Source organism: Strix uralensis, chromosome 15, assembly GCF_047716275.1.
Source record: "Strix uralensis isolate ZFMK-TIS-50842 chromosome 15, bStrUra1, whole genome shotgun sequence".
In the NCBI taxonomy this organism is placed as follows: Eukaryota; Metazoa; Chordata; class Aves; order Strigiformes; family Strigidae; genus Strix; species Strix uralensis.
The window spans coordinates 18,021,187-18,035,945 of NC_133986.1; the positions used below are offsets into that span (position 1 = coordinate 18,021,187).

General features: G+C 39.6%; 1 protein-coding gene across 6 annotated transcripts in view; it reads right to left on the minus strand.

Moving 5' to 3' along the window:
• KCNQ1 (potassium voltage-gated channel subfamily Q member 1) overlaps positions 1–14,759 on the minus strand; it is a 363,861-nt gene that overhangs the window by 302,723 nt on the left and 46,379 nt on the right. For all 6 annotated transcript variants that reach the window (XM_074884929.1, XM_074884926.1, XM_074884928.1 and 3 more), the window contains exon 2: positions 10,214–10,304. In XM_074884929.1, the coding sequence (XP_074741030.1) occupies positions 10,214–10,304 (91 nt within the window). The remainder of the gene's footprint in view (positions 1–10,213; positions 10,305–14,759) is intronic.

Sequence of the window (14,759 nt, forward strand, 5' to 3'; positions counted from 1 at the left end):
GGGGGTAAACAAAGCTTTCTGGGGCAGCTAGACACTGCAGCAGACTATGAAAGCAAATGCAGTACAATCCAATTCTGGGAAGAGTAAAACCTGTGGAGGGGCAGCAGCGAGGAGCTAGCAGATGACTGCTTCTTAATCTTTTGCAGAGAGACATGCTTCTGCAACCCTATCTACACCCTGTCTGTTCTAGCCGAGTTTGAACAAAACAGCTTTTGTTTGTAGAGACAGCCTAGCTGCCAATTCGAGCTCAATAACTGGCTCTGGATTGTAGTAGGCATGCCTAGACCTGTAGGATAAATTTAATTTCAGTCAAGTTGGTCTCAATCAGCTGTCAGGCTGATATCCTGCTGTGCTGCAGCAAACCAGATGCAAAGTAAACATAAAATGCTACTTAATTCATTAGTCAGTCAAAGCCATACAAGAGAGGCACAAACAGAGCTAAGTATGTAAAATAAGGGCCAAAATCTCAGCTTTCATATAAAAAAATCTTTCAAAGTTCTAAACTAAGAAACGAGACAAGAAATTAAATATATTTCTCTTTTCAGTGTTATGATTGCTGAGGCCCATCACTGAACCTGAACGCACGGAGCAGGACAAAGCTGGGACTTCTGTAAGTTACGTTCTTTCTCTGCTTCAGTGCCTGGCTGCGCCAGAGGCTACTCACACTTCCTTCTGCTCACCTTTTCACCACCTCGACTATTTAGGCTGCAAGGTCTATGAGGGTAGGATCTATCTTTCAGAGCATGTGGGCCCCTGCTCTACTAGGTGTTGTACTTGAGCTTACAGACAGGGCCCTCTGAATGGGCTGTAATGTAAACAACAATAATATCCTTTCTCAGAAGGATAGCATGCAAGTTTGCTTATAAATTGTGTTGCAGATAAAGTTTCCATCACACTTTTAACTATCAAAAGCTAACAAATCTTACTCTACAGTTCCATAAACACTTTAAGCCAGCACTGCTGCCAAAAGAAGCAATCTCATCTGGCCAAAAAAAAGGTTAGTGTGAGCCCATCTGGGTTCTCCAAGGCAGTTTACAACATAGCTGCACAAATGATTGTGTTGGCACAAGGAACGGAGCAGCAGGGCCATTTCTTCAGGTGGCAGTGCCAGTATATGCGGGCTGAAACCCATTCTTGAAAGTGCAGCCTGGGTTCTCTGAAGGATTTATCTCACAAATCCAAGTTAGGGTGGAAAAGCTATGGGTCACACGATTTTACTCATAAAACTGCTAATACTCACCTCCCAAGAATGCTGCAAGGTTAAGTACATTCGTGTTTGTAAGGCATTACAGAAATAAGATTAGTAAATATTTAATTTTCTCTCCTCCCTTTTCCCCTGCCCTGGCCACTAAGTGTAACTCATTCCGAGTTTCATGTACTAAATCAATGACTTGGAGCAGCTCCTAGAAGGTAGCTGTCAAGCTCCCTGCCTGTCGGCCAGACGGAGGTCAGTCATCATACGCACATATTCTGATTTAAAACTGTTCTGCAACATTGCAGCCAAAACAACATCTAAATACATTGTACCCACCCTGCTGCAGGGAACCACGGAATAGTCAGATTACCTCTACAGCAAACATCCTTTCTCACCTTGATCTGGGGCACAGCTGCAGAGGGGTAAAGGACGAGTAGATCAACTCCTTTTGCATGCATTCCACGAGTAAACACATACTGTCAAGCTGACAGAAACAACAGTGAAAAGGAGTGTTTCTTAAAAGTACCTTAATAAGGATGTTACGAGCATACTGGAAGAAAAAAGGGTCAGCCTCAGCGTCATTAGCATAAGGGAAACCATCAAAGTGAGGCAGTACATAGCTTGCTTCCACAGACTGGGTGTGAAAACATGCATTTTGGTTATTTAGTTCTTCAAAGTCCTGCTGTTTCTGAGAGCTAATAACAATTCTTGACTCCCCATCATTTTAAAAATATGTTCATGTTCGATGGGTTGGGTGGAAATACCTGATGTAAACAATGCACTGAGGTACAGGTCCCTGAAATCAATGAACAATTCAGATAGCTGAGCAGTGCAGAAGTTCTAGGACATCTGTCCCAACGTTTGGTCCCTAGAGGCAACTCAGAGAAACCCACACAGCTTACTCCGTTGCACAGGCTCTAATGCTGTCACTACCAGGGCACAGGGGCACCCATCCTTGTTGGCAGCCAAGGCACAGGACATGCCAGGAATGCAGAACAGAAAATCCAGTACGCAGCAGCTCTCCGGGCTGTCAAGACTTCTCCAGCAGCTCAGTACAACCACCAAGTTCTAAGCTTTACAACAAAATTACTTTATTTTATAAGCTGAGATAAATTGTAAATGCCCATGCTATGTATTACTAGCCACTGAATCAACAGCTCTAATAAACTCTTTCACAAGACCTTTCTGATTGTTGAGATAAAATAGGAATGGGCCCCATATTACAACAGGAACAATCCTAGAAGCTCTCTGTGCAAGACAAGTCCAACAGAACTGATGTTTCAGTCATACTGACATTTTTCATACTACCAAAATAAAAGTAAATTAGAGAAAAATAAATGTAAAACGTTAAATATGAGGTAAATACAGCTTGTAGCTACATAAATCAAACTCTCGTGCTTCCTGGGTTATCCCTAAGTACAAACAGACACTGTTCAAGAAACCTTTCCTATTACACCCTGATCCTGTTAATATTTATGCACACAGGAAGCTCTGCTGAAGTCATGATGACTACTCACATGCACAAAGTTATACATACTGCACAATTGCAAGTCTGCTGCCATAAAAACTTCACTTACAAATGTAGAACCTAATTTGGCTGCCTATACCCATATACATAAAAAAAGCCAGCATACAGAGTCTTGACTTTTTTTCCCCCCTCTCCTAAAACCATGGAATAAACTTACAGTTGGGTGGAGTTGCCAGAGGCTCTACTCAATACAAATGAAATCCAGCTAGAGGTATTTTTTCTAATCATTGCTAAAAATAGAAATATGTTCTATATATAGAAATATATATACGTAAAGAAGCATACACAAATACATATGAAGAAATAACAGGGTGATCTCTATACCTTCTTGTTGCTTCTTTGTGCACAAAGTTAGATATTTGTCACTTTTTTCATGGCGTGGCAAGTTTCTAACAGGATGTTCATTTACTCCTTTCCCTTCCAAGAGCAGTCAGCGCTCAATGCCGAGATGCGCTTTCCTACCATCAAACACGGAAGTCGAGAAATGAAATAATGAAGTTTTTAAAAGAATGAACTCATAGAAGCTTACATTAGAAACTGCCAAGAAAAAGAAAGCCACGAAGAAGTCCAGTTGCTCTTGTTAGTCAGTTAATTGAACCCACTTAATCCAACATCGCAAAATAAAATTCTTACTGCATTCAATTTGTTTAAGTTATTTTCTCTCTACTAACTCCTGGAACCTCCTTTCTTCTAAGGCATTGCCACTCACTGCTCTTCTGCACTACAATTACACCACACCTGCGGAGTTTATTCCAGTTTTGCCTACCAAGGGCCACTTAAAGCCATTCAAGAGCCACCAGCTAGTGACAGCTGGCAAACTCAAGTCTGGCTCGGTAGTCTATCATATGTAATCAATTGCAAATAGAACTTCAACAGACTCATCCCATTATTTCCTAGCTAATTCCCCCCGGGAAAACAAGCTAGCAAGCTTCCACTTTGAATCATGAAGCTAGTTTTGCCCCTGTCCCTCCTTCCCAACTTCTCCCTTTCCCCCCTCTCTGCACCAGTTCACTGCACTGTTTCAGTTTTTCAGCTTGATATCCGTTATGTTATGTCAGCTGTTACATTACGCTTAAAACAATAGACTCCAGCTGGCTGAGGTCAGATGTGAAAAAAAGGACCTAACAAAGCCATAGACCCTCCAGTTATACTGAAATTGAGATACACACTGAATGTAGCACTTAATGACAAACTACTTTCCAGACATTTGGGCAAAGCATAAAGGAAACACCTGTCACTGCAAACATTACACACTAATCCAGATAAACCCTAAATTTAAAAATCTTTCTTTTCACTGCTTGGCTCTACTATGAACCAATATTTCACAGGTTTAAATTTTTTTCCAAGATGGAATTTGTATTACCCTGCTTGTTTACTAAAATATTAAATAGTGAAAAATGTGTATCATTTCACAGAAAATAGGTTTATCATGATTCTTTTAGAGTATACCAAGCAAATACTCCGAGTTTGACGTGGATTTACACCCCAGAAAAGTTTATTCAAAATGTAAGCCTTAAGTAGATAGTCTGATGAAAGTGAATGAAACATTCTTTTTTCAGTGATGGGATTTTCTTAGATGCACCTTTGAACAGAATTTATTGGAATGCTAAAAAACTAAAAAAGTACTAAAAAGTAAAGAAACAAAACACTATGTGACTTATGAAAGCAAACACAAGCTCCTGAGAACAGGTGAACTACTAACAACTCTGAAGCACATATCCTGCTATTTTTCAAAATGCTGCATACAATATAAAAGCAATGTTCTCTGAAAACTGTCACACTACTATAGTTCATATCTGAAAAGCTGGGAAGCTTGCTCAGTGCAAACGGACAACCTGGCACTGTGCTCATCTCAGCCTTTGGCCAACACCCCACGCTGCCAGTGAGGGAGATCACCACGTCAGACCATGTAGGCCAACGAGCAGCCAGCACCAGTCTAGCACCAGTGGCTTGTGCTGGCCTGCAATCTGTCACCAGCTCCACCCTGAGTTGGAGGAAGGTCGCTCATCCCAGAGCCTGTTTTAGTCTTCAGAGTTTGAGCTCCAATAAACGCTTAGTGCTTCATAGCATCTCATCCCAACGTACTGTGGGGATCAATGTTAAATCCAATTCCTCTGCTCACGGTGATGTAGTTGCAGACTTTTATTTTAAAGAGCAGTGTTCAGGTATGCCACCACAGAACTCCAGGTAGAGAAACCCAAGAAGAGGGATTAATATTTTTTTTTCATAGTTCTTAGGAAGTAACCAATTTTCTGCATCCAAGCTGATCTTTACCAAATACACATTCCAGCGTAGCAGACTAAAATAAGAATTCAAATCGAGAACTTTTGAACCTGCTAGAAGAAATGTATGCAAAACATGTAAAAAGAATTTTCTTTTCTATAAGAATAAGCAGTGATTTTTATCACATACATCTTAAAGAAATTTTTGGTGGTAATTTTAGAGAAGTTTAGCCAAATAAGCAACTTTTTTTTTCCCCACTGCAAAGGAAACATCTAAGACAATAGCAAGAGCATACCCGGAAGGACATAACATACTGGAAATCTTAACAAGTTTAGTATCTTTTTCTTTCTCCTCCAAGTAAATACCTGTCCAATTCATTTCACTGAAAGCTTTAATTGTTCTCACTTTTTTCTAGCCATCCACATGATGAGAAATCAGGTAGGCCAAACAGCATGAATTTTGTGGCTACAACCACGAAGTGGCCAGAGTTGTCTGTGGCAGCAACATTTACACAGTCCTTTTCTTCCACCCCTCTCTCCCAGAATTATTTTTGTTGATTACTCATATAAAATTCCCCAAGTCCATGTGAAAAACCATCTCTTTATTAATAGTTCCCTTCTTCCAAAAGATATTTTTACCTACTTCAGGACACCATCCAAGGTCTGAATCCAGCCGTCCCAGACAGACACAGAGTGGTCCAATGCTGCCCTCTACAGATTTTAAGGGGAAAGTATAGCTGCCTTCTACAAGTGTTCGATTTTTAGCACACGTGAAAACAAAAAGTAGCTCCTCTTTCCCTTACTGGTCTTGGCATACTTTCCTTCCATATCACCTCTTCCTTCCTTCCTGGCATTCCTCCTCAGCTCAGATCTCATCTACACCAAACCATAACAACAGGTTTGTCTTTTTTTTTTTTTTTAAAGCCCATTTCATTAAATTGGTTCAGCTGTCCCTAACAGACATTCTTATTTACACTTTAGAAGCATCTGATTTGGCTCCCTCAGACCTGTTCATAATGGACATAAAGCAGAATTTAAGCTGGATTAAAAGCATGTTCATGCAACCTTCTGAACCCAATTAAATCCCTTTAACATCGTGTTTACATTAAACACATAATTCTCCTATACAGACCAGGGGAGTTGACAAGGGATGGCTTTGCGAACAGCTGGAACAAGTGAAGATGTTACTACCAGCAGCATTTCAAACCAACACAGCTGATTTTTCAATGAAGCAGATTAGAAACACTCACATTATCTGCCAGCACAGCTCAGCTACACACATCAGAACCAGACTGAAGCACGGCAAGAGACACCTGGATTCAGATTCAGAGGAAGCTCCTTGTCCCAGCTACTAACTATATTGTCACCCAACTAAAAGGGGGGAGGGCGATTTTCATTTCTGTTTGTGTTTCCTGAGCCTTTGAACCACTCACATATGGCCTTTTTACTACAATCTAAATGTAGAGAAGCTGACTTTAAATGAAAGCTGGGGTTCTCAACTTCAGCTATCGGTGGACTGACAGAAAGGAAATGCTGCAGTGAGTAGTTCCCTGGACAGGTCTAGCTGCAGGTCCAGCAAAGGAAAAGGAGTAAAGAGCATGAGTCCACCACACGTCTTCTACACCAGCTGACCTCCCTCTGGGTCAGACCAGGGGACATTGCTGAGGTTGCAAAGACAGATTTTTTCACTTTCTCAGCTACAGCTGTTCTTTAGAGAGAGTCTGTAGACTAGATCAGTCTGTAGAGCTATCACAGACATTAATCCCATTTAATTTTTCAAAAGGATGAAAACACACCAATGTCCATGTCCAAAGTCTGTGTCTTGGCCTTCTTAACCAAGGAAGACAATCAGAAAAAAAAATGCTGGGACCACTTTGAACTATTTGAACCATTTTTTGTCTGTAAAGACCATCTTCAGAATCAAAAGCTGTAGGTATTCTTCTCTTTCTTCCTCACAAGACCCACAAAACACTCCAGCAAACAAAACCCAAGGCTTATACTCAAAACAAAAGATTAAAAAAAGAAATAAAATCTAGATTTCTCATAGGCCTAAACTCTGTGCCACCTTCTCTTAACTGTTCGAATAATTTCAATGCCAATAACATAAATGTTAAAAAGGTAATAGTTTTGGGTAGTTATCTTAATTGATAGTATTTTTAATGTTTAAAATTTTTTTAATCTCTTTGGTAAGAAGTATGCTAAAGTAGAAAAGGAACTCAGAAAACAGAAAGCTGGAAAGAACTTATACTTTCATCATAAAAACATACCCTTCCTTTTTTTTTTTTTTTTTTTGGAATCAATATTGAAATGAGATTCCTACCAGAAAATAGCTTTTTCAGGCACACTAAATATCCCTTGGTTCAGCAGAATATTTAATCCCCTTGGATCAGGCACTTGGATTTTCTTAGATCATGCTGAGATAACAGCATTCTGCTGTGTTCTGGCACCATAAAATCCTTGCTTATGAAAATAAAAGAAAAATATGGCCTCTCTGGGAACATACATCTCTGAATTACTTCTTTCCATAGTTTAAATATTGTAGTCTCAAAATCAATTTTTACACAGATATACCACATTCTCTTTATGAGTCATGGCAAAAGCTCTCCCGCACCACTATTTTAAATGGGCCAAGTGTACATATACCCTTCGAAATGATGATCCTTTCACAGTCTTGGCTCTGACTCCAGCTCATGCTGGGCAAGTGCCAACGAGTAACTGGAGTCAAACCCCCTCCAACAGCACCATCTAGTGAAAAAAAAGTAAAATAAACACATGCAAATTTAAACAGTTTTCACTGCATTCTGGAAACTAACAAAAGGCCAATTCTCTCCTAATCTCCCATTACAACTGCATTTAGGTATAGCTTTCATCAAGGCTCTTTGCTTTGTGAAGTGTGGTGACAAGTAGAGAAAGATTCAACAGCTAATTGTAAGCTTTTTGTCTAAAATTGGAACACCACTTGGAACACATATGAACTTTCCCTTGTTTATTTTTCCAATGTTAAACTTGCATTTTTCTTATTGTTATGAAAAACAGAAGCATTTTAAAATGCTTTAAAATTACTGATAATACCTTCTATTTCCTCCTCTGTTAGTTGGAAGGGATATTATGAAACAAGTAACTCCAGAATAAAAAGGAAATATATACATATAAACTCAACAACCTTTTTAGCTCTTATTTTCATATAATTGTAATATCTTGTATGACTATATTATTGAAGCACTAAAATCTTGTTCATGAAAAAGGGCACACTCAGCTTCCACCTGTAACTTTAATGTGACCAGTCTCCCTGGTTTTAAAAAGACTATCCACTGAAGTTGTGTAGGTGCTTAGGTCTTTCACAGTTATCAGGGCAAAATACTTTGGCTACATGGAGGAAATATAGCAGTATAGCTCTTAATTGTGAGTGTTTTCAAGGGTCTTGTTTGAATAGTTTTTCGGTCAGGAGGAACAGATTCTGTACTTTTCCCAACGTGCATCTTCAATGCCACGCAACCTACAAGTGGGCTGTAGAAGGGATTCTGTAACCACAGTAGTTTGCAGATAACACACACATGTGCTTTTATTGGTATTCCATCTCATTTTCAAGACGAATCAGATTTACAGTGCCCATGCACTAAACTCACCTAATCAGACTTGCTCCATGGGGCTGTTCAGCTCAGCACACCCACATGCTAACTCAGAGCACCCATTCCCAGACATTCAGCATGATATAGTTATTTCTTGCATTTCCAGACCTATGGCTGCCTGGTCAAAGCCTCCTGCCCCCAGAATACAAGAAGTCCACAAATCTCAAGTAGGCAATATTTCAAAGAATGACACTGCACATTTGGCACCACTATCTCAGCCTTATATTTGATGCACTACTTTGTATGTAATCCTGAACGCACTGCATACATATTACACTGAATGTATTACACACATACAGACAATACATGCTGCACACAGTATGAACACACAAAATGAGTTCCACGATTTCATGGGAGGGGAAAAAAAACAGAACGTCACCGGTTATGTTGTCACTAGAAGTTATTTCATTGAAACCACACATATGTAAAAAAATTATGATATATTGCAAAGATGAGTGAGATATCACAACTGAAATGCATCCCAGAAATTGGGAGAAGTATCCAAAAACACAAACAACTTAAATCTGTACAAAAAGAAAACCCCAAACCATAAAACAGAAAAGGTACTGGATGCAGAAATACATGTATAGACTCTCTTAGCTGGCAACTAGTTATAATGTTGCACCTAGGAGTTCAAATACCTTACAAGTTAGTTAAAAATAATATACCAGACATGAAGATACCTTAAATAGAAATAGTGTGAGTGACACTAAATTTAATATACTATATTCTTTTTCTTACAGTACTTATATTAAGTATAAAACCTTAGCATATTGAATAGATATTGACAAAGTTTATTACAATTGACAGGAGTTTTAAGTGAACTTTTCCATGTTAATAATGATACCACGCATAACAATGATACTACCGGTACACTGCTACAAGAACTATTTTGAACAGACTTTTAAATTGCTAGTCAGCATTTTCTCAATACAGTGACAGTGCTTTCACAAGTAAGTAATGGTCATTTATTTACAAATGAAGAGCAATCAATGATTTAGCAGAGGGTACCCCACCACTGAGGTATGTTTAAAATCATGACTCTCCAAAACTTCTCTCTTCAATGAAAGCTAAGCTGGTGGGACAGTAATACTCTTGGAACATTTCTTGATACATATCTGTTGCAGCACTAGTGTACTATAAACATAAGGAAACTATGTTTACTCTACTGAAGGGAAAGTGTGTGAGGACAGGTGGAGCAAGTTGTCTTAACTCTAAAGTCAATGAAAATACAAGAGTTTTAAACTTGTGAAAGAAAGCTGGATCTGACATCAACTAAAAGAAAAGACTTCCACTTACTTTTTTCCCCACCTATGGTCAGGTGTCTGGTCTTCAGTATGGCTGAAAAATGGATTAACCTGAGCAATATGAGGGATTCAAGCTTAATTAAAACAGCCATGTGTGTTGGACACAACACAGGTGCCCTCTGTATAGGCCATACAGGGTAAGACTTGGGGTTTGTGCTACCACGACTTTTGGTGTTTCTGTGGCTTTACAAACTCATTATGGAAAGCCAGAAAAGCCTTTTGTCAATTAAACCATAAGGAACATTCTGCTTGACGTGGTATTAGCTCAGGAGATCAGAATTTGCACATTAAGAACAAACATGCATCAATCACATTAACATCCACATACGTACCATCCAAAATAACGTCCCTGTAGCAAGGGCTGCATACTGTTCAATTGTAGAAAGCACACTGAAGATAAGGCATATCAGCACAATAAGGAAGCTGTAAATTAGAAGAAAAAAAAAATGTAATGTAGTCTATTAAGAACCTAAACGGAGGACAGATAATTATGCTGTTACAAATCATCTGTACACAGCGAAATGTCATTGGTATTGGATCATCTTAAAACACAGCTGGTAACTTTTGAGTGATCCTGCTTCATGTTGAATAGTTTATTTCTCTTCAGCTTTTGGGTAGGACATTATCAAATGAAACCGTGCAATAACATTAGCTTTAGCCTACCTTTAAGACTTGCTGTTTCCTAGACCCTCAGGAAAACAGCATTCCTTGTTCTTTCCCATTGTAAGGGCTACTACAGCTGAATCACCACCACACACCCCCCCACACCCCCCCCCCAACATGTTTCAAATATTTGCCTTTTTGCTGTTCCCAATTCTAATGAACTGCAAAAAGAAATCCCAACTAAGCCAGAGCTTAACAGGCTCTACCCACACTGTCTTTTATAACCAAACCCCAAAAGGCCACAGATAAATAAAATCTGACATTTGGTATCTGAAACACTGACTCCATTTTTAAATAAAACAAAATTTGAAAGCAACTATCAGAGAAAAAGTGGGAATATTTGTTTGTTCCCTGGTCCTCCCTGCCCAAGTGAGTCCTTAGGGAGGGGATCCTGGTTCCCAAGGTAAGATTGGGGCCAGCCAGGGAGTTGCAGCAAACTCAGCTCAACCACCCATGGTCCTCAGCAGGCCTCTTCCCACAGCTGGAGAGCAAGGCTGCCCAGCCCCACAGCCTCTGCCCTCAAACCCTTCCCTGAGCAGCTTCAGCTGTGCTCACCATCCCACAGGACTGCTGCTTGCTTTAAGGGAACATAATGCATTTGGGAAACAAAATATTTAAGACCCAAACTGGATGCTACCCACTACACACTAGGCACATGCAGCTTCCCATTCCCAAACAACTGCGTGTTTCTTTTTAAAACATGACATGAGCAATAAAGACGACTTAAACCAGTCACTTATTAAACAGAGACCTAGTTGTTAGGGTTATTTTTCACAATTCTGTTGAGACAAGCAACACCAATCCTTTGCACTTGACAGAAATTTGCTGCAAAATCCAGTAACTAAATCATCCCCCTCTTTACAGATCTCTAAAACAGTTCATCAGTTGGGTTTTTTCCTCAGAAAAACAACAAAAAACAATTCACATAATGAATAAAACTAAACTCAAGAGGAGAAATATTAAAACTGGACATCAGTGGCTGCAAACTGGCATGGCTCAGCTGAAGTCACCCAGAGCCTTTATCTTTTTTCACATAAGTGAGAACTTCACTGGGTGAATCTTTTGAAAGGCCAAGCACTCAAAAAAACAAAAGTGTGTCAAGATTGACACTATAAACTCGGCTGCCCAACGATCCCTTCAAAATACAGCGCATGTGAGTCCAATGCGCACACAAGTGATACTGTAAACACATTACAAAATCATGGAGAGGAAGTTCATAGGTAATTAGGTACAAAAATCAAATTAGTAAGTGATAATGAACTGATGTTAATAGGATAGAGATTATCACATATTGACACACATACACAAGAATATACTTTTCCTAGCCAAAGTATAAATATGTGGGTGTTTCTGATTTATCTCCAATCTCCTTTCACCTTGTATCTCTAACTTTGGTCATTCTTAAACAGTGTGCAGACAAGGCAGGGGAATTTAAAGATGAGCCAGTCATTTGAAACACAACATAAATGTTCCCCAAGTGTCCAGCCCTTCTCTCTGCAATACTCCCACAATCACGTAAAACCAATACGCGTGATAGGGTGAACATAAATGGGTTCAGTAACACAGAGGTAGCTAAGGGTGTCTGGATAAAAAGTCCAACATACCAGTTCAAAGCAAACAACGAATTGCATGGGATGGTGTAAGCTGTCTGAATACACCCTGAGCGGTAACAATACTTATTATATCCCATATTAGTAGCAGGCTTCTTAAAAGTGTAACTCGGCCAATATGTGAAACCACAAGAGGGCACCAAAACAAAGATAATCCCATTTCTGTACTTTTCCTAAACAAATACAACCAAAGAGAACCTAAAAAGGATTAAAGATGAAAGTTTGTGTGCCTAAGTGACAGGAAGATAAACTTAGGGTAAATCGTTTGACAAACCTCTTTGCTTGTTACTATCTACTTTTACGGGGTTTCATGCACATGGATCCATTGCAGTCTTGCTAATTTTTTTCTTTTTTTCACTCCCAGAAAAACTCTTGAAATTTATTGTTGTGCTCTTTCCAGGCTGAAGCATGAGACACCTTCATACCCACAAATACACATTACCCCAAGCAAAACAAAGATGTTCAGTCAGATATTGCTGCTTCTCATCTGTTTGTTCAGCATTAGACAGATGGCCACACCCCCCTAGTACAACCCTGCCCGTGGAGCAGCACAGCTGAGCTACTAACCCTATCACACCGGCATCACTATTTCGCTTCTGAGACTAGATCAGCTGCACATAAGGAACAGAGGGTGCAAAATTAAGAGAGAAAAAAAAAAAACATATGGTCCTCCTCTGGCATTAGATTGCTGATTTTTTCCTTCCAACACTCAGCTCTTACCCTGTTTTTGTTTCAGTACTAGTGGCTTCCTCCTCCACTTCTGAAGCATAAGAAGGGAGTGAGGCACCAGGAAAAAGGAAAACCGGAAAAGTTTGCCACTTTTTTTCTTTTTTTGACAGCTACCTCCCCTCTCTTCAGCCAAAAGTGGAGCACAGATTGTCAGTTACTGCCTACTTTCACTTGTTGACAGCAGACAAGTCCACAGGAGTAAAACAGTTAGGAACAAGAGTTGCAAGGACAGACTCTGCCTCAAACTTGAATTTGCTCTATGTGAAAATCATCCTGGGGAAATATAACTGTGAAGCCTCAGAAAGCTTCCACTATGTATGTGAGAGCTGTGATTTTTTTTTTCCCCAAGTATTTAGAACGTAACTGAACTTGTGTGAATTTTCAGATTCCAGAAAATCAAAGATACAAAACCCTGACAACAGAAGATAAAATTTCAAAGCCCCCAAATTGGTGTATTTTTTCAAAGCAAACGTTACAATCTTCACATGCCCAAAATAACCTTATCACTCTTAATATTGGCTTACTGTGGTCACTATTACTACATTTTTCCAAAAAAGTACTCACCTTGATACAGATGCCAAGCATGTAAGCTGTTCATCCAACCAGCTAATATCAGACAAACTACAGGGCAATTGAAACCAACCTTACAATAAGAAGCATTAGAGAAATTACTAGTGGGCAGATGTATCAGCCCTACCCTAATCAATCACATAATTCCAGATAGCTGAATCGAGAGCTTTGTTTCAGACAAACTAAGCCTCACCTGCACATCAAAGCTCTGTTGTTGGTGGAAAGACTGGACACCTTCAGGGAGCAATTTATATCCCATATGAAACAAGTTACCATGCAAAACTTTTAGTTGTTTCAATTGTTGAGCGGCTGAAGACTCTAAAGGTGGACATTTAGATTAGGCAAACTGAATGTGGGCTATCCAGTGTACATGCCAATCCCAAAACATTTATTAGACTTCACAAACAGTCCTTTTCTCTTCACTGGGTGGTAGCTAAGCTGCTTTATTGTAACATAACAAGTGGAAAAGCATGTTTCTTAGCCAGCCTTGCTTCTCTGCCTCAGAGTAAAAAATTAAAACTACCTTCACTCCCATACAATACCACTCAGGGACTTAAAGATCTAAGATGGATGAATGGTTTAACCGGTAGCATCAGCCACTCTGGAACACTCTGCTAAGCATACAGTCCTGTGCTGGTTTCCCCAGTTGAATATGGGGTAGCAGAACAAACACGCACCATTGTATCTGCCCTAATGACTCCAGTATAATACCTTTTTCCTCTACAGGAGAGACAGACAGCAGAACACTGAAATTTCTTTAACTTTAGCAGTCAGAAAAGGCTTAGTCTCTTGAAAACCACCTATCTTTTATCTCTTGAAACCCGCTGCTTGTTTACCCTCTATGCGTAAATATGATCATCTTCAAGTAAGGAAGCAGAGTGATGAGTTCAGGCTTTCATCAGCTCTGATCTAACTCTCAGATTGTGGGGCCAAGCAAACACCAGAGATGAGGTGACAGTGTGTGAAGCCTTTCATACTGCCTGTCCCAGGTTACAAAGCAGCATCTGCCTGCACCTAGATAAATCACAGATGCTGCATCAGCAGATGCACTCAAAAAGACTTAGCTTTGTGGTTAACTTGTATCTAACAGTGCTATGTTTCTTTAAACACCACGAATTTTACAAGCATCTGAACATCTCTGTACTTCTGGATATGAAATCATGAAACCACTATTAAAGCAGCATGGACACTAACGCTTACAAAGCAGCAGATGTTTTCTTTCATGGACTCCATTTTCAGTAGACTATTACAAGGCAACTCGTTTCCTCTCACCAGCCAGCACTGTTTTACTAGAAGCCAGTTCCTG